Here is a 21,542-nt window from a genome sequence, read left to right on the forward strand (position 1 = left end):
ACCCATGATCTAGAGAATCACAACTCCTTACCTGCCAACTTGCAGAACAATCACACCGTATGAGGAGGGGGCGGCCTTTGAAAGGGGCGGGGCCTTGTGCCGATATGTACCTAGGAGGCACTTTTGAACTCCACCTCACCAATCTCCCTCCTTCCAAAAAATAAAAAGATTGTTGAGGTTGGTGCCTATGTCCTCTGGAGTTTTCACACCCCTTAATGGAAGTCGCAGTTCAAAGCCTTGGAAAACGAGCTGGAAAACTACAATTTACATTGGTTTTTAGCTCGTTTTCCCTGCCACTCTGTGATATTGGAGGCTCACCGGGAGACTGTGTGATGGTAGCCGATATCGTATATAACACAGTGACACCGTGTGAGTTGGCAGGTATGCAACTCAGTGAGAATGGTCTAATACTTGAAGAATTTTTTCGCTGTTCCTACCAGAACGGGTACATTTTGACTGCCCAGAACAGATTTTAGCGCTAAATTTTACTACAAGAATTGTTTTCTGTATTTGAAACTATTGCAGCCCCAATACTTAATTTGAGCTGGTGGCTTCCAGTGCTGGGCTATGGGACTTGATTGCAGCACCGGCACTTTTTGCAGTCTGCCACATGATGGTGCTGTTGTTCAATTTTGAGGGGAGCACAATAACAGCTGTTTAGTAATTCAATATACATTTAAAAGGACTAATATCTGCCATCCAATCATTATTACAGCTTTGGGTGGTCTAGAACAGTCTGAATTGTTACACTTGTAGGAGTGTCATGATTAGTAGTTGTGTTAGTACTGTGATTTACGGCATTGGCAGGGGCAAGACCTCTGACCTCCTAGTCCGGGAACTCTGCTCTCCCCTCACACAGCTCCGTTGTTGCGCTGCTGCCCCCAGCACCTCACTGCTCACAGATAGGTGTTCGAGGCCCTCCTCCACCCGCAGGCTCCTGCCTGCTACTCATCCCTGGTGGTCCAGTGGGAGAGGCTTGCTCTTCTGCTAGCCTGCTATGTGTTCTGTTGTCCTGTTTGTTTTTCCTCTATTTTTTGTCTATGGGCGCCTTAGTATTTTTTGTCTGTGTCTCCATTTTAGCCTTTTTTGCTTTTGTGCCTTTTTGTCTGTTTTTCTACAGTTTTTCCTGATTTCACTGTTTTTCCTGTTTACTGTTTTCATTTCACGCCCTTCCAGACGCTGCTGCCCCGTGGCTCCTCCCACCCTGCCGGTGCCTGCTCCCCCCTCCCAGCTGCGATCCCTCCCCGTCCCCTACTTAATGGCGGCCGCTACGTGAGCAGTTGAGAAATATCTCTGACCTCCTGGTCAGGGAACTCTGCTCTCCCCTCGGCAGTTCTGTTGTTACGCAGCTGCCTCCAGCACCTCACTGCTCACAGTTAAGTGTTCAAGGCCCTTCTCCACCCGCAGGCTCCTGCCTGCGCCTCATCCCTGATGGTCCAGTGGGAGAGCCTTGCTATTCTGCAGGTCCGTTCAACCTTCTGTTGTACTGTTTGTGTTTCCTCTATTTTTTGCCTATCTGTGCCTTTGTATTATTTGCCTATCTGTATATCAGTTTTTAGCCTTTTTTAGGTCTCGGCCTGCGTAGGCTGCGCTTGCGCAGTCTCGCCGGCGAGATCTTATGTTTCTTAGTGTGGGCCTTGAACCCGCCCCTCTTCTCCATTGGCTGGCTTCCTAAACGGAGGCCAGTCCATTTAAGCCCCGTCTTTTTCGGATTCGGTGGTGTGTTTTTTAGTTTCTTTCTCTCCTCTGGAATGTAAACATTCCAGCCAATGGGAAGAGGAGAGAACGAAAAACACGCCCCCGAATCCGAAAATGACGCTGCGTTTCTCCGAGGCATTTCTGCTTGACCTCGGAGAAAGATGGTGGTGTTCATGGCGTCATCCCCATTCACCATGGTACCCCGTACACGGCCCGGCTGGTGCTCGTCCCCTCCTCCTGCTCTCGGCTCCCTCGGTGCTCCTGTGTCCGGCTGCTGCTCTGGTCTCCTTCTCCTGTCCTCTCCGGCTGGCGCTGTTCGCTCTCCTCCCCCTGGCGCTCGCTCCCTCTCCTCGGGCTAAAGATGGTGGTGTTCATGGCGGGCCGAAGCTACCCCGTGACGTGACGCGCAGCTCTGACGGCTGGGCCTGCTCCGGGAGAATCTGCGGCCTGCCGGTTGGGTGATTTGTCCCCTCGACCTCTCTCGCCTCAGCGCTGCTGCATACTCTCGGCCCCTCCCTTCTCCTGGGCTCCCCCCCACCCTACGCTCCTGTCCGGGTTAAGTGAGACCCTCGGGGTCCCGGCGTCAATTTATTTTGGAGGATGCCCAGGTGAGTCAGCAACTAAATTCCTGATCTTTAGCAGCAACAATTTAGTTTGTGTTGAGAGCTCCGTAACGGAGCCAATAATAATTATTTAAATAATGCTGTATTAGAAATCGTAGCCGTCTTTCATTGGTGTGTTTGAAAATGCTGCTTTTGACTTCTAACCTGGGCTTGAAAGCCTCACTTCGGATGCCCTGGACTCCGGTCCCTTTGCTGCTGCCGAGCAAGGGCGGCGAGCAGAAGCCGAGGCCGCAACCCTGCTGGATCCAGTCCTCTCCAGGGCACCACCTCGGTGGGGCGAGGCAATCGCAAGGGGGGCCTATGTGCCTTACAATGATGTCTTACTGTAAATGAGAGCACGACCCGGAACCAGGGATACCAAGACAGAAACTGTGGTGTGTGCTTGAGGATGCTTGGAGGCTGTGGTGTGTGTGTGTGGCTGTAATGCTTGGAGGCTGTCGTGTGTGCCTGTGGATGCTTGGAGGCTGTGGTGTGTGCGTGTGGCGGTAATGCTTGGAGGCTGTCGTGTGTGCGTGTGCTGTAATGCTTGCACAAAGTAATGGTGTTTGCACAATTGCGCGTGTTCGTGCTCCTCCATCGGCACCAAGTGAAACCCGCCTCTAGCTTGTGTTGGGTGTGATTGTTAAAGTGAGTGTTCCGGAGAGTACGCGGCCCCTGGTGCCGGTTGACGGGCATTGAGACGTGTTTAGCAGACTGATCAGTGTAAGCTTGGTGTACTTACTGGTAGCAGCGAGTATGGAGCTTAACATTTGAACAGGAGGTGAAGTGGGTGCCACTTCTGCTTTGGCTCCCAAGATCAATGTGTATGCGTCTAGATCTATGTCTGTGTGTGTGGCTCTCTATGTGTGTGTGTGTGGCTCTGTATGTGGCTCTGTGTGTTTGTGTGTGGCTGTGTGTGTGTATGTGGCTCTGTGTATGTATGTGTGGCTCTGTGTGTGTGGCTGTGTGTGTGTGTGGCTCTGTGTGTGTGGCTGTGTGTGTGTGTGGCTGTGTGTGGGTGGCTCTGTGTGTGTGTGGGTGGCTCTGTTTGTGTGTGGGAGGCTCTGTGTGTGTGGCTTTTTTTGTAGGTGGCTCTATGCCTGGTGGCTCTGTCTGTGTGTGGGTAACTGTGTGTGTGTAGGTGGCTCTGTGGGTGGCTCCATTTGTGTGTGGGTTGCTCTATGTGAGTGGCTCTGTGTGGGTGGCTCTGTGTGTGTGGGTGGCTTTGTGTGTGTGGCTCTGTGTGTGGGTGCAAATGCAATAGGTCTCGCATTTGAGAGTGATTAAGCTATTGACATTGTAAATAGCAATGCCGTTTCTTTAAATGTTTTAAAAACAAAAACAAACAAAAATAATGTCATGAGCAATGCCAATAGCTCTAACTTTAACAATGCCGAGACCATTGCATTGTAAATGCTTGTTAACTCTAAGGTTTTGCCCTACGGTACATCAACGGTTTGATATTCGATAATGGATCCTTTCTCAAACAGGATATTGGAACTGCCTGTCTTATGAAGTGGCAGACAAGTAACTTCGTTTTCACTTCATGTTGATTTGTTTTTGTACTCTGTGTTGTAATCAGTTTTGTTTCAATGATATAGACGAAAAGGAGATAAGACAGGTAGGCTGGATGCCAGAAGTGGCTCAAGTTTTCAATAATGATCGCCTCGTGGATTAGGTCTTATGACACTGGTGGTTGCTATTTTCTACCACATATGATAAGGCTTTTACATGCTGTTCTTACGCGCAGGTTTCCTTGTGTCCCACTGCCAACTGAATCTTTCTGACCTTGATGAGTGGTGCTAACCTATGGTTTTGCAGTTGATTGTTTCATAATACTGCTGTAACAGCTAAGATTTTCTTCCATTTCACGAAAGCTATTCCAGCAGATTGTAAATGTCTTTCTCCCTGCAAGTTTCGTGGATTCTGGCAGACTCAATATACCTTCTTTTAGGTCCCTGAGAAGGTTATATTGAGAATTTATTGTTTTGCTTTCACTTTCTCTCTTTTGCAGATCAGGCAATATTTACCTTCAAAAGATGACTTGCCACAATGATGCCAACCATGACCTTGCAGCATGCTTTTCTCAGTTGACCCAAAAACACCGCTTCACAAGACTAAAACATGCCTGAAGATCCATAAGAATCCTGGGATCGAAACTGTGGAGCAATCCTGGCCCTCAGCTCGAGCAGGGAGTCAACTACCTTCAATTCAGAAGCATAAAAAGAGATCTGTTCTGAGCAGCGTTACATTAGAACCTTCTATACCGGGGGAGCGATTGAAGAATTCCGGCTTAAGTACTCCTCACCTATTCCAGCTGGACTCAAAAACCCTTTTTGTCACTTTTTAATGTTCTGCAGTGAACAAGGTGACATGTTAGCACTCTGTGAGACTCTCTAAAAATAAATATAAATACGTTAGGGTTTAGAATATGGCTCCCCAACTACTTGGCTATACTGCTAAATGTGGGCAATTGGGCAATATATTGATTGTATGGCATAATGTCGACAGTTGAGATTTGCACATATAGGCTTGTGACTGAGGAGGATATATGTACCTGTACCCTTTTCTCTTTATCCAAGTCACTGACATCCCCCTGTTGTTGTATATGCTCACCTGTACCGTTGCTTTCCCTGTTCTGACATTATGGCCCCTCACAGAACTCTATGTTGTGAAAAACTAAGGTTTCTGTAGACAGATTTTGGTGCTAAGCTTCCTCAATATCTTACGTCCAGTGAGCTAGTGCAAGAGGTGTCAGATGACTGTTGTTCTTAAGTGGCTGTGCCTGGGCCTTATGTTTATATGTCAGTCCTCAAAAGAACAGCACTTTTATTATGGGCTTTGGCAACTTGTTTCTGTTCACAATAGTTGTTTGTGGAGGTTAGTGTTGTTTGTGAACAGGTGTTCCCATATTTCCAGTTTCTATATGGTCCTTCCTTGGTTGAAGGCCTCACTGTGATTCCAAAGGTTGTCTGAGTACTGTGAGGGAGATTTGGGTCCTAGGTTATCCTGGAAGCATTCATGTTCCTCATCATAGTAGTATTGATTTGATCATTCTGGTATCTTAGGTACTTTTTACCGATTTGATGACAATGTTCTAATCATGCATGATGTGGAATCACTGTGTGAGTGTGTTTTCTTAAACCTCTATATCTGTGAAGTTTTAGATTTTTCTGAGAGTCGCTCTTTTTTCTTAAGAGTGGATTAATATGGATTCTTCCACATGGATTGTGGCTGGAGCGTGACTCCAGGTTATCACCTGTTAGATACCATTCGAATTCACTTGTCCCTTCTTAATCAATCCTTATGCTGGCAGGACTATGATAAGAAAGAGGGATAAAGTGGTATAGTCATGATATTATGTTATATGCCACACTTTCTCATCAGTCTTCAATGAAATTCCTCGCACCTGCAGCCTGCGTGGTCTGTGTGTCTAACCACTGTGGTACTGAACAAGTAGTACAAATAGAGGACTTGCACTTAAGAGGTCAGGTATTAATGTTTTCAGGTCTCGCCTGGCGTTGAAGTGCGCATGCGCTCCTCGCCTGCGAGAGCTATAGTCATGAAGTCAGTTTCAAGAAGGGGGCTCGAAGCCCCGCCCCTCATTTTCATTGGGTAGCGTCAGCGTTTATGTTAAACGCTGGTTTCCCATTGAAAAGGAGGGTTTTCGGTTGCCTCCCTTTGGCTTTTTGTTCTGGCCCACCCGGACTGGCTCGCCTGCATTACGGCTGTCGTGACGAAGTTTCTTATCAGAAGCTTCGTCACGCTGACTTGCTCTCTGATTGGGCCAGACAAAAAAGGAGACATGGCGCCGCGTGTTTATTTTTGAATCTTGCTTTCACTTTAAAGTGAAAGCGTGATGCAAAAATAAACAGCGGGAATGGCGAGCGCTTGTTGCAGAGCGTGAACAGCTGCCTAGGAGGGGTAGTTTGCGCATGCACAGTGCGTCCCCTCTTCTCCGGCCAGACTCCTGCAATCCGCCAAGGCGGGAGGAAAGCTGAGATACCGTGGTAAAGAGAGAGAGAACGTTCGTAGACAGCAGGCTCCGAGGGCGCGGCAAGGAGGAAGCCGGACACCCACGCCCAGACAGACATCCAGCCTCGCCTCCCCCGGAGGCCCCCGAGCCATGCAGCAGCAGCAGCCGCCCTATCCCCAGTGAGTACCGAGGAGGAAGCCCGGGGTCTGCGGAGGTCTTGTAGAGATGGAAGGAGAGGGAGCCCCCAGCCCCCTTCTCTTGTTGATACGGACATGCTGCTGGGTCGTGCGCACACTTTCTGTGTCGATTCTGAGGTTAAATGAGTTACCATGCCTTCCTTTCTGTCTGTGAGCATCGCACTGTCTAAAACAACCCCAATTGTAAAGTTTGGGATGATAGCAGCTCGCAGACCGGACCCTAAGACACTTGGACAATTTTGCAAGGAGAAACTCTTTCGGCGAGGTGGTGGGGAGAGAAATTTGAATACACAGCGATCCTTTATATTTACAGGTCAGACGGTTTAAAACAATGCCATCTGCAAATTGTCTCATTAAAATGCTTTGTGCAATAGATTTATAGAAGGGCGATTGCATAAAAATTACTTCATAAAGTAGCTGGCAAAATGAGGATTACCACTTTAGGGGTAGGCTGTCAGTGTTTTGTGTGTGTGTGTGGGGGGGGGGGTTCTTTTTTTTACCGCCAGTCTCGCAAGTCATTGACTTGCTCACTCTGCACAAGAGAAAATAGCGTGGGATGCGCTGTCCAGATGGTTTCCCTTCCTTTCTTAGTCTCACTTGGAGTCGTTCCTTTTCTTCCACTTGAACGTGCATTAACTGTACAGTAAGGGAAGTACTGTTGATCTGTGTATGTATTCCCTGTATTCAGCTGGGAAGCCGAGAGAGAGGCACGTTGGACTGGCTAAGAGGAGAGATAATTATGCATACAGATAGTTTATGAAGGCATTATTTGCATGCCTCTCTCTTGCAACCACTTTCGATTGACAGGAGAGCTCCGTTTGTAATTCTAGCATCCACTCTGAGAGATCTTACGTTGCTCCTTGTCAGATCCAAATAACGCAACATGCTCTGGCGTCGGCTGTGCATTCTGGTACATGCCGTCTTGAAATTCTCTTTAGGAATCTAGGACTACATTTAAAGCCTGGACTGACTGAACTCCTCACACCTGACACAGGGTTGCTTGAGATCTCTGTGTTAGTCTTGACATGTATGTAAAGGTCAGTCAGTGTCTTACTGCTGCAGAGCACAACGCTAGATAGACACTTTATTGTAGCTTTAAATTAAGAAAAAGTTAATTCAGAATGTTGAAGGGAACAAACACCTTTAGGAAGTTGCAGACAGCTTTTTCATACTAGCATGTGGTATTTTTCTATATCACACTAGGGGGTTAATCGACAAGGAGTGAGTAATTGCATCCACATCACCACTCCAAACTATGTATCTCACAAAAAGTAATGGGATGCTAGTAACCAAATATGGCCACTACTGTGTCTATCAGCAGGGAACAATAAAGAGAAAGAGTCTTCATTTATAAAGACGAGAACCCTCACTCCACCGTCTGGGTTCTTCAACCACTCTACACTTTCTTTGTCTCAGTCTTGCAAGTTCTTTTTCACTCTCACCTTCATCCCTTTTCACGGTCTTCTATCTTTCTCTTCATCCTCCCTTCTCTCTGTTGTTCTGGGTCAGAGTTTAGGGACGAGAAATGATTCCCATTCCTCCCAAATGAACACTGTCGTCCACCACCTACAACCACTGGCACAAACATTCAGCCATGGGATATTGTGTTTATATGGGGTGGGCTTAGAACAAAATGTACCCAAGAGCAGACATGGGGGTGCCTATATGCTTTAATTAAGCACTGTAAACATTATTTCGCTGGCAGAGTGCCTTGTCTAGTTTACAGCGTGTGACATTACCTTGAGCGTTTGCTCTGGTACAAAAAATATGTTGCACAGACAAACGTTTAAGATAAATTAGTAAAATACTTTGCAAATGTAATGAGATGTGTTTTGCAACATACTCCGCGCAGCGAATTTAGATATGTTGTGGTGCAAAAACTTGACACATAAACATCATTCTTTCCTCTAATGGACCACTCTTACCTTTTATAACTGTTTTCATTCCATGCACACCGTAACATAATGACAGCCTTCTCGGGTCATAAACAGGACTTTTTGTACTGTCTATGTTCCCACGGGAAACTCCAACGTGCAGAGGAACTTACTAGAGAAGATATCTTGCAGACGTCCAGCCCAGCCGAGTGTGCCAGACAGCCAACTACCGCACGGTTCTCTACAGCACCTCCTATTTAAAGATGATTCTCTTATTTCCTACAAGGCATATCTGACTGAACACGGGATTTCTACATCAATTCCTCCATAAGACATGCATAGAACACACATTAGACACAGCTCAGCCACACATACAACAAGAATCAGATGGATCATTCAATTGCCTATTGAAGTGCATGTTTACTTTTTATTATTTAATGTGGAATATTTTCCCCATTATGCTTGGATGTCATCTCCCCTCAATCTGCACCCGAAGGATTCCTCTATTGATGGGAAGGTCGCGACAATGGAATTGCATGCTTTGCCCTTGCTGCATAATTTGGTCGACTCTGCCACATAATTTGATCGACTCTGTTACATAATTTGGTCAACTGAACTACATAATTTGGTCAACTCTGCCACATAATTTGGTCTTCTGCTGCTGCATAACACCATTAGCCGTGCCCATCCAGAACATATCTTAGGGAGCTGTTTTGCCTCCCACTGTTGTTTCCAGCTAATGGGCTCCAGGGGTGTGGTAGAGAACTGGTACTATCTCAATGCCCCAGAAGACGTCGTCAAACAAAGCAGTATTCTAGATCTCTTACGCTAAGTGATGCGGAGCTAGCTAAAAAAGAGCTGTTCTTTTTCATCACAGGATTGCTGTTTTAAGGACTACCATCAATCTCATTCCTTTCTTTTTCATTCTTTGCATTTTACTTTTTTTTTTTATAAGATGGCAAATCAAGTTTGAATTTGCTTTTTCGTCTCAAGGCTTCCAGAGAAATGTGTAAGGGTTGAGACTTTACAGTAGGTCGCAAGTAGTGGCACATGATTATTCAGCACTGAACTGAAGCAGGTGCTGAATACAAGTCGGCGTGAGCTATGGCAAAAACATATGGCAAAAACATAAATACCCAATTACAAAGATCCTGTTGTGTGGTACATTAATTCATGCTAAGTGCTATTAAGGTCTCCTGTGTCCAGCTTTCCAAACACTGCCTGCCACCCATACTACCTACCTCCTCCATGTCCTTCTGCCCACACAGACCTAGATCCATAGAAATTGTCTTAAAATCTTGTATTAAAACACAGCTTTGGACTATACCATTTCCCGCTAAAAGGCAATATTTCTCTCCATGTGTTCCGACACCGGGCGTGTCACGCAGTTTGGTGCTTACTTTCCCACCATATTAAAGAGCAGTAGATGTTTCAGCACCCAGGGTAATAAGCTGCATTCCTAAATACATATAAGGTCCCAAAGGTGAGACCGATGCATTGCAAATGCTTGTTATGTCTTGGAGAGGGGCTAAAATATTGTTGATAAATTTAAAGCACTGCTGCCCCTTTCCCAGTCTTGTCTCACCCTGAATACTACCAGCAACTTATTACAGCATTGTAAAAAAAAAATTATCGGTCTTCTTTAGAGGTGAATATAATATGCAAGTATCACTTACCATTTTTGTTTAAACAAACACTGAAAAAAGATGCACCGCCAGCAACAACAAAAAAAGTGCATAATCAAAACAAAGTCCAATTATTTCATAGAACTCACTCAACAACACTAAGGGCCAGATGTACGATGCATTATACTGGTCGTAAATAGCCCATTTCTACATACCAACCCTTTTTTGCGGGTTGCTAACCATTCCGGACTCGCAAAATAGGGTTTAGGAAGGGGCGTGTAAAAGGCGTCCCACCTAATAGCGAGTCGCACTTGTATGTATAAATGTTTTGCGACCGAGAATGCGGTTGCAAAACATTCGCACATTAAAACCAATTTCAAATTGGTTTTAAGCCATTCACAAATGGGAAGGGGTCCCTAAGGGATCCCTCCCCTTTGTGAATGGGGGCCCTCACATTTTTTTTCAGAGCAGGCAGTGGTCCCGCGGACCACTGCCCACTTTTAAAAAAAAAAGAAAAGAAAACTTTTCATCTTTGAAATGCATCCCGTTTTTCTTTAAGGAAGAATAAGGAAAACGGGCTGCATTTTAAAAAAACTACTTTATTTAAAAAGCAGTCACAGACATGGTGGTCTGCTGACCCCAGCAGGCCACCATCCCTGTGAGTGAAGGCCAGTCCCAAAAGGTTGCAAACTGCGACCTGCCTCATGAATATTAATGAGGCAGGTCCCTTGTGACCCATTTGGGAAACACAAACAGTGTTTGAGACACTGTTGTGCATCAGGTTTTATGACTCGCAAATTGCGATTCACTAAAAACCACAATATGCAAGTCGCAAAACCTGACAGTCGTACATGTGGCCCTAAATCTCAACTGGCGAGTGGAAAAAACATTGTCAACTAACGATTTACTTGCTTTAGGAATCTGCTATAATTTATTTCTTTATCTCCAACAAAAGGGAATTCTTTATCTTTGAAAATATCCAAGAACTGCCCCAAAAAAAGGTTGTTGCACCTTAAGACCCACAAAAGCTGTTGAACCCCACCACTTGGCAGCTTCTATGTCTCCCACATTTATATTTTGAAACTGTTCCTTGGAGCACTCAGTCCACTAAGATAAGCCTTGCATTCACGTGTTTAATCGAAAAAATAGGGAAAATATAGATAGAAAGATCACTAGCTAAAATCTGACCACAGCTCTACAAATATGTCCAGGTCATTATATTTCGCAGTTACATTCTCCAAGTTGGGCCACTACTATTTGTGTTGCCTGATGTTAAGAATAGCTTTAAGGTAATGAACGCATCCTTTCATTTATTTAAAATTGATTTTACTCCTAACATCGCAAAATAAAAAGTAGAACACTCCTAAATATTATCTGCAGCAAAGGAATCACTTGATCTATTTAAACAGCTTTATCCAATATCAAACAAAGCCTTTGAATGCTAAGACAAGTAAAAACACTAAGAATAAAATTGTGCACTGTGGTTCCCAGGACAAAAGAAACAGCTCTCGTGTTTTTGCCAACCCTGCTCAAGATGACAGCTTTGAAGGGTTCATTAAGACAGAATCAAGACCAAGTATTTTTTTATTAAGTAATCAAAAATGTGTCAATCCTCCCTTTGTAAATATGTATTGATATAACAGGCAGAAAAGCTCAGAAAAAAAAAGTTTTTTCATTTCTAGACATAAGGATTAAGCAGTGGGACATTTTATAATAGTTTTGACTGCCCTGTGAAAAAGTAACCATCATAATTTGCATTATCCTTAAAAAAAACTGTGCTTTGACGCAATGCCAGACATTATGTGACCACAAGAATACAACATAGTAAGCAATGCCATACCAAGGGGAGCATGGCACCTCTGTATTTTGTATTTTAGACACACAAAAAAGTGGTCTAGACAAGAGTTTGTTAAACTTAAGAAAAGCTCTTTTTTCAGTAAAATTCAATTACTTGTTTACTGAATGGATTGAACAACTTCAATCTTATTGAAACATGAAATCATTGTTTCGAATACAAAAAAAATAATAAAAAGATTTTTTCATGTTTAAAAAACTTGCTTCTATACTTAATTTTTGTCTTTAAAATACAGACTAGACTAGACTAGATCAATAACTTATACACAAAACCTCTCAAACAGGGCCCCTATTTTCCAACTTACAAAGCAATAAAGACAGCAGAATAGCAAAAACTGGTTGAAGATCTGTTCTTTCGGCAGATAGACTAGTAATAAAATCATCAAAAATAGAAGTCATATTTAGCTGTTAACAGAAAAACAACAGTGCAACTGCTTTTTCCGCAATCAAATGAGCTTTGGTGGATAGTGCAGGAGAAAGTGAATAGGATTATTGAATGTTGCAGGTATTGTTATATGATTTCTTTCCAATTCTCTATCTGCAAGAGCCACTATGAAGCATTAACAAATTATCATAAGAGCTTTGGTAGATGGATATTTATATCTTTGAACGATGCACTGAGATTTTTATTGCAGCCTCACTTTTAAGACTCAGAGAAGTAGAAATGGGAGCTCAGTCAGAATACAACTGCTGAACTTTTCTCTCAAAATTACCAGCTGGTGAGCAAATCCTTTAATTTTGTTAAGGATTTCAAGAACCATACAGTGTAAACATAAGTGCTACATACTCCTAGAAGCCAACTTGACAAGCTAGCACTACATCACTATGGACCACCTATCTCTCCATATTATTGATAAACCACTTAGTATAAGTTTTTCCAACAATGTCAAGCATGGCAATGGATGGAAATCCATCTGGGTCATTAAGAGAACAGGTACCCATGTTGTCCAACTTTGGGAAATAAATTTAATTGTCCAACTGCCATACCAATGGTAGCGTACAAATCTTCCACTCAGGGTTATTAGTGAAAAATCAGACAGAAGGTACTGATCAGATGGTTTGCCTCTCCTGACTGAGTCAGTATTAACACATATCATTAGACGGTTTGTATTTGCACTGTCAGCATCGGTCATAGTTAAGAGGAGCCACAGAGCAACGGTGACTGTATGGTTCGATGGTAAAGCCAAGTATCCACAACCCATGACAACTTCCAAAATACAGAAACAACTTTACCTTGAATTGCTACAAAGGGGGCACCACAAACACTTTCTGATTTCTGGTGCTAAAGGGATCTCCTACAACTGTGCTTAGCAATACTGGGATTCGAAAGAGAGGAACAGGTTTTATGGACCATAGTGCTCAAGCTCAGTTTCTGAGTTCACCATTTTGAATGAAAATAGCATAAAGCAGTTCACACTTAACTTTACATAAAAAGGCAATTAAAACAGCATTTTTAGTGAGTTTACTAAAGCTGGTACAGAGAAAAGGCTGCATCAGGCCTCCCTTTAGATATTTTGACTTTTGGGCAAATATGCCACTCCCCAGATGTTAAACCTAGTAGTTATAACAGTTTTGGTCCTTTAGGTGAGGTCACCTCGGCTTTAAGAGCAATTCCTATAGATTAATTGTCACTTTTGTCTTCTAGCACAAAAATGATCAACAATAGTATTATCGAGTAAACCACAATCAAGCAAATCATAGTCAACAACACGTTTGTAGCAGCTGATTAAAACTTAGCTTAGGTTGGTACAGTATTCATTCAGCCATTAAACCTTTGCAGTGTAGTACACTGTTAAGATATAACTTTTATTTATGTTGTGGGTACCTGGGATATTCAAGTTACTGGCCCAATCATCATCCAGAATACAAATCTCAGAGAATTATGCATTCAAATTATGCAGGACTATGATACTGTTCTTGCTACAGCTGTTCATAAGCTTCTAAATAGAGCCAGAGACGTCAAAGAGGTGTAAGTGTTTATTATCCGGGATTGCATACATGCATTTATTGAAAAGAGAGTCTTTCCAATTTGCAGCAAGAGAAGAGCCAGAAGGCCACTGTACTTAGCAGAAAATGTAACCGATTGTGTAATGAGTTTTTCATAAAATTACATAGCCCATCTAATGATCTCCCTTTCTTTGATGGCTTGGATTTTACCATAACAAACTCATTGCCATTAAGCCAAAGTTTGCCAGTTGACCATGCCTCTTGCAACTCAATAATATAGAAGAGCAGAATGACATTATTACATTTGAAACATCCCTGTGGCTCTTGAGATATGCAGTGTTTCAATATGTAGTTATAATTCTCAAGAAGGTCACATCCTTTTGCTTTTGGTCAATGAGAGCTACGGAGAGTGATGAGTGGTAAATCTAAGGCAAGCATTGATTCCATCCCCAGCCTGGCTATAGATGGTCAGCTTTCTATCAACAGTGGGGGCTCCTGCAGAGGCCTGAGATATCCCACTACTGAGCACTTTCTCAGACCCATATGAATAAGAAGAGCTACAGGGTCACTCAGAAGTATTATTAGTTCCTTCTAAATCAAAAGGTATCAAATGTAATAATGTGTCAACTTCAGTGGCCGAGAAGCATGTCGGAATAGATGTCACTGTGGGTTTATGGTGTGTTTTAAGCTTCTATCAAGGTATTCTTCAACACACCCCTCCCTCACACAAATGTGTCCGATGACCAATAAAACAGGGCCACGAGTTTAAATTAGTCAAACTAATTCTCAGACAGCAGCCTCCACATAACTTAACCAGACAGAATTCAGAGAATGCCAAATGCACTGGGGCCAAACCATAAAATCATTTATGAGTACAGGAACAAGTACTACAGAAGTAATCTTATACTTACTCTTGCATGCTTGTGTGAATCATCCCTGAAACATCTAACTCACTATTAATAAATTAATAACATTTGAGATATTTTTTTGGCCAATTCACAAAGTGATGTAAGAATACTTAAAAGAGTATTACAGTAGCACTCTTTTGAATTCCGTACATACCTTTGTGAATCAGCCCCATTACTTAAATCGTTAACAATCCCAACAACTTCTCCTTTAACAGTGATCTTTACGAAGAGCTTGTAATTCATTGTGAATTCACTATAGAGGTTCATATTAAATAAGTTTGCTAATAACTTTGCCTCTGTGACCATGGCCTGGAAGAGCTAGATGCAGGCCGGTCCTTGAAAACAGTTTGAAAAACCCATGAGTTTTCACCAGGGACTCTGCGGCAGACCATTTAGTGTTTCATGTGAGGTTGCAAATCCATGACCTGGTAGTGTGGTCAAGTTGTACTGTGGACTTCTGCACTCTGTGGAGGCTCTCTAAGGAGAGACCCAAAGTTGCTATGTATCTACAAGTCCCTCTCCACTCCATCTTTTCATTCATTTGGTCACTTATTTGGTCATTCAATGCAACCTACTTCTCATACATCCTCTGTCCTCGCATGAAGACTTTGATCTCATTGTCCATGGGAAAGGTGCCGTCATCCTTCCTGAAGCGATAGAAGAGCTTGACATCCTTGAATTCCTTATGTTCATCACACACTAAGAAGTAAAGGAAGAAAAGTACAAATCAGAGACGTCACACCCTGGCAGAGGAGCAAAAGAGCAAGAATCATCTGGCAGTGAAGAAGGCCTATTTTTTTTTTTAAAACACACTTTATTTACATACCATCATATCAAAAAAATTTCAGTGAACATTGCCATGGGGCAGGAGTTTTCAACTTATCGTACATACAGGTGAAGAAGGCCTATTTATTAGGTCTGGCAGTAGCAAAGCATGTTAGTCAGCCTCTTCATCCTGTGCAATTCAAATTTTAGGACTGTGCTCTACAGCATACAGCATTCAGCATGAGACAATAGTTTACTTCAGCTATTGGCTAACTTCACTGTGAGTGATGGCATTTTGCTCTCTCACAATGAGTACATCTGCACACAAAGCAGTTCCCTCAGTGCTAGGGACTACTATGACATTTTGCTAATTTTGAGACTACAAAAATATTTTAGCTTTTAGCCACTTTTTTCAGATTGGAAAGGGCCCAGCAGCTTCCTCAACAAAAAAGGTTTTTGAAAACCAATGACAAAACAAAACAAGCATTGAAAAAGCCAAAAGACTGGAAGCCAAAGCCAGACCTGTTGGTTTTGCCAATGCTTGTTTTTCCTCAGTGGGTGACACATTACAGCAACGTTTGTAGCTCTACAATTGGTTATCATTCTAGAAAGCATATTCGGGGCTGTTTGATAATGAGTGGCCAGCTGACACGACTGCAATATTGCACATTATTCTATGAACATAGGAGGTAACTCAACTAGTAATGACCACTGTGCAAAGAACTTCATTGGATAGTTAGATAGAGATGGGCCTCAAAGGGCTTAGAATATCTCCATTTGCATATGAAACGCCTTGCTCTCGATGAGAACCTCAGAAATTGTCATAAGAGTTGGAAGCCATTTGCACAGCTCCGTGGAGCAAACAACGAAGACACCGCTCCATGTGATAGTTTGCAGTACAACGCGCCATGCAGCTCTTAACATCCACAAAAAGTAACTAAGCAATACACTGCACATCATAACATCGAATCCAGTTATCCCATGCAAACTGGCACCAAGAAATCTGCAGTATGGCCCTACAGCAGAACACCTAAAACTAGAGATGGCACGCCTGAGTCAAATGATTGTCTGTTCCTGCTTTAAATGAGAGCTTGTACAGTTGAGGCCAACTGTTGTACAGATAAAGTATTTATTTATATGGTAGAAATAACATTTCACACAGAAGGTTTTACAATAATAACAATAACAGCAACTTGCACATTGGGGGGGTTCAACGTCAACCAATGCAATCTCTGATATGATTAGCAGGTGTTATCATTAATTTAACGGGTAGATTAAGTGATTTTGCCCAGAATCAGAGGATGTTGAGGCGGCGACGGTAGGGAAACCTGTTTTCCCAGTTCTAAAGTCGGCAGCTGTAGCCGAAAAACCACATTTTAGTACATAGCAAGATGGCCAGCCAGAGTTTATGGGTTAAGTTGGAAAGTAAAGTGATCCCTACGGCTTGGTCAGAAAGCGCCAGAATTCCACTGATGTCAACTTTGAGGGAAAAAACATTCTCCTTCTGGTTCCTTGTCCTTCAACTCCTTTATTAAATGCATATATTGAAAGATCCCGATGAAAAGATACTGTCCATTTAAGATAGGGTAAAGTTTTAATAAACTAGATCCAAGCGTGGAAAGGAGGTGCTCACAGACAGAGATGAATCATTTCTTGACTCTCCCTTTACCAGTTCTGCAGACTTCAAGGTTTAGCTCTGCAATATGTGCTGGGTGATTTAAGTTAACAAGCACACTGCAAAACATCATATTTTCATCAACAAATATATGTCAAGCCTCTTAGGCAGCATGCTTATTTGGTGCCGTTGTATGTTTCTGCCCCAACTCCACCAGGTAATAACAGAGGGATTCTTATGCTGTAGAGGGTCTCCAGGGGGCAATTACATAACCTGGGACATTTTCTTCCACTTCTCAACAAGAGGGATACTGGTAACCGGTAACTGCCAGGAATAGCACCAAGCCAGTCTGGAAGCTCTTCTCCAAGCCTCGTTTATATTTAAAAGGCAGATAAAAGACATCACAAAAGAGTACATTTCATTCAACCAGTTAACATTTATATACCAAGGGTGGAAATAATAGCAAGACAAATAAAAATAAGCTTCACAGTCCCATAAGAGACTAGTGAAAACCCTTGCACCGAAGGTACACATTTACTATAAGAACCTAATAAATGCTATGATGGAAGACAAAAGTCAACAAGAAATTTCATGTGTTACTAAGGGCTTTCTTGGAAGGTCAAGGACCAACATCCACTGCTGGGAAAAAGAGCAGGAACACACTGAGGAAAGTTATCCTAGCACTAAGATTCTTTTCTAAAGCTTAGTTCACTCTAAAGGAGTGGTTTACAGCAATGACTTGACTTGGGTTAGGCCCTATGTTCCAAGTGGCCATGACCGTAGGTAAGGTTGGTATGTACTCCTTGAGGGTCACTTAGACGGTAAGCCAAGACTTCTAGGGAGCATCTACGTCCCCAACACAAATCTGGAAGCCTTCAGGCACACCCTATCTGCCATGTTAGCCCATAAGACAGTGTTGCCCTGGGAGTTGGGCGACAACTACAACTGTGTGCTAGACCTCGACTTGGACAGAACCCACCCTCCAGTGCCACGCTCCTCTGCATTTGAGGAGCTAAGTAAGTCATTGATCACTGTTGGATGTATGGCGATCGCAGTACCCTAGGACTCAGCTTTATTCCTTTCATTCTGTGCCTCATGATCTTTATGCGTGCCTCAACCGTTTTCTTTGCTACGCCTCCTTGACACCCCTTATCCAACACTTGGATTATCTGGGTCGCATAGTCTCCGATCATGATGCCCATGTGGTAGACCTCCGGTGAGTACCTCCACATCCACCAACATCTACGAAGAGGATCTCGAGGGATTGAACTGAGTCTGAACTGAGGTAGCGAAGTGAGCTAAAGAACGATGATGGATTCAACCCAGCTCTGTGATTGGGGGTGAGTGTCTGAAAAGTTTAATTGCTCCGTCCATCATCTACTTGTGTTTGCTTTTTTTGCACTAAGTTGGCAAGGTATACCCGGACATGGGTCCCTTGCTCACTGAGTCATTGGGATTCAAGCTAGCCTGGCTGATGAGGGGTGTTACCCCTTAACCGGACCCAGGATTCTTGTTTCTGGTTCAGGGAAGACCTGGATTGGCAGTTCAGGCGGGACTGTTCCCATGAGGCACAGGGTCAAGACTGATTTGCATATAACTGGGTCTGAACTGAAGTGGTAAAGTCAGCTAAAGAACGATTATGGATTCAACCCAGATCTGTGACTGAGGGTGTGTGTCTGAAAAGTTTAATTGCTCCGTCCATCACCTCCTTATATTTGCTTTGTTTGCCCTAAGTTGGCAGGGTATGTCCAGACGTGGGTCCCTTGCTCACTTTGCCACTTGATTCAAGCTAGCCTGGCTGAGGAGGGGTGTTACCCCTAAACCGGTCCCAGGATGCTGGTTTCCGGTTCAAGGAAGACCTGGCTTGGCAGTTCAGGCTGGACTGTTCCCATGAGGCAGAGGGTCAAGACTGATTTGCATAAAGCTGGGTTTATACTGAGGTGGCAAAGTGAGCTAAAGAACGATGATGGATTCAACCCAGATCTGTGACTGGGGGTGAGTGTCTAAAACGTTTCAGTGCTCCGTCCATCATCTCCTTGTGTTTGCTTTGTTTACCCTAAGTTGGCAGTGTATACCCAGACATGGGTCCCTTGCTCGCTTTGCCACTGGATTCAAGCTAGCCTGGCTGATGAGGGGTGTTACCCATTAACCGGACCCAGGATTCTTGTTTCCGACTCAGAGAAGACCTGGCTTGGCAGTTCGGGCTGGACTGTTCCCATGAGGCACCGGGCCAAGACTGATTTGAGTATAGCTGGGTCTGAACTGAGGAGGCAAAGTGAGCTAAAAAAACATGATGGATTCAACCCAGATCTGTGACTGGGGGTGAGTGTCTGAAACATTTCAGTGCTCTGTCCATCATCTCCTTGTGTTTGCCCTAAGTTGGCAGGGTATGCCCAGACATGGGTCCCTTGCTCACTTTGCCACTGGATTCAAGCTAGCCTGGCTGATGAGGGGTGTTACTCCAAAACCGGTCCCAGGAGGCTTGGCAGTTCGGGCTGGACTGTTCCCATGAGACACAGGGTCAAGACTGATTTGCATATAGCTGGGTCTGGACTGAGATGGCAAAGTGAGCTAAAGAACGATGATGGATTCAGCCCAGATCGGTGACTGGGGGTGAGTGTCTGAAAAGTTTCAGTGCTCCGTCCATGATCTCCTTCTTTTTGCTTTGTTTGCCCCAAGTTGGCAGGGTATGCCCAGACGTGGGTCCCTTGCTGACTTTTCCACTGGATTCAAGCTAGCCTGGCTGATGAGGGGTGTTACCCTGAAACTGGTCCCAGGATTCTTGTTTCCGGTTCAGGGAAGACCTGGCTTGGCAGTTCAGGCAGTTCAGGCTGGACAGTTCCCATGAGGCACAGGCTCAACACTGATTTGCATGTAGCTGGGTATGAACTGAGGAACGATGATGGATTAAACCCAGATCTGAGTGTCATAAATGTTTCAGTGCTCCGTCCATCATCTCCTCCTTGTGTTGGCTCTCGAGGGATTACCTGGAAGACCCAATTTTCTGTGAAAAGTAAGCAAACCATATTCAGCAGTACTTTGCTGAGAACCATAACACGGCTTCTACCAGGGCACTGGAGTGGGTAGCCATTAAGGTGGTGACAAGAGGTTTTGTTCCCAGAAGAATGTAGGAGTCCGCCGGACTTTGGATAGGGAAATAGTAGACACTGAGAAGCACCTTGCCAGACTGGGTAAAGCAGTGGACTGCAATCCTGCAACTCCCGGATGCAAAGTCTTCTTACATGGCCCTCCACAGATAGGCTGACAGGTCGGGCAGACTACTGGCCTAGCAGATCAGACAGGAGTCCACAGTCAGCCCTATTATGGAAGTGGCCACACTTTTGGGTGCCACTGTCTGCATGCAGGGCGAGATTCTGCAGGCTTTTTTCTCTCGCAGGGGCCTGAGAACTTGGAATGGTACACTCGTTGCTTATGCTGGGAGACCTCTTCTCTGATGGCCACCTTCTCAAGTTCGACCAGTTGATGGCGTAACATGGCCTACCATCAGGACAGTTCCTTCTTCACAGGGAAATTAGCCATACCTGTCGTACCCTTTGGAGCATCTCAGAGGGAGAGTCTACCACTCATCTAGTACTGCAGGCCATTTTTACCATGGGTGGCGGTCAGCACCTTATCACCTGGCTGTTTAAAGCCATCCATGAACTGATGGCTGTCCCTCTTGCAGTGCTGTGGCAAAAGTGGGTGGACGATTTTGAGAAAGCGCTGCATGATAGGGAATGGGAACAAGCATTAGAATTCCCCCCGCCTCGTCTACCGTAATTCTTGCTTTAAAAATATAACATTCTTTCTTCTACACAAAGCATATCTTACCCCAACCAAATTTAATAATTATTACCCTGATGCACAGGTGGACGACCCCCATTGCCATATCCCGGACGTGGATCTCAAGCATATGTTGTGCTCCTCTTCGGCCCTACAGAGTTATTGGCACTCGGTACACACCACCCTGTGTGCGATCACAAACTTACCCGATACCCACATGTGGGAAGCGTTCTCCTTGGGCATATTTAACCATGGAAGGCAACAGAAGATGTGCACTTGTTTTGCGGCCCTAGCGCTCCTCCTTGCCAAACGTGCGCTCACACTCCCATAATGATCCCCCACGGCTCCACCAGTAGGGGCGTGGAGCAGTCTCCAATGGACTACCCTCCTCATGCACCTCCTACAGGAGGTGAGAAATGATGATATTTCCCCATGACCTGAGCGCGCCTCTCCCATGAACACCACTTATCACACATGCGGTTAGGGGTCTGCGCACTTGCGCCTGTTCACTGTTTCTACCCTCCTCTACCTAGAACGCATTGTTCCTCACACCTGGCAGCAAGTGCATGCGCATTTCTTTTTAGACTGCTATGGCCTGCCCGCGCCATCTCCTTCACCCACCCTACCTCTGCCCCAATTCCTAGTTCTATCCCCACTTCACGACATTGCGGCAGTATACCGCTGGCATTTGCAGGTGC

General features: G+C 44.3%; 1 protein-coding gene across 1 annotated transcript in view; it reads right to left on the bottom strand.

Moving 5' to 3' along the window:
• Positions 1-21,542, bottom strand: part of DEPTOR (DEP domain containing MTOR interacting protein) — a 652,417-nt gene that overhangs the window by 306,989 nt on the left and 323,886 nt on the right. The window contains exon 4 of the mRNA XM_085605045.1: positions 15,257-15,380. Coding sequence (XP_085461171.1) covers positions 15,257-15,380 — 124 coding nt within the window. The remainder of the gene's footprint in view (positions 1-15,256; positions 15,381-21,542) is intronic.

Source organism: Triturus cristatus, chromosome 5_1 (assembly GCF_964204655.1).
Source record: "Triturus cristatus chromosome 5_1, aTriCri1.1, whole genome shotgun sequence".
Taxonomy (NCBI): domain Eukaryota; kingdom Metazoa; phylum Chordata; class Amphibia; order Caudata; family Salamandridae; genus Triturus; species Triturus cristatus.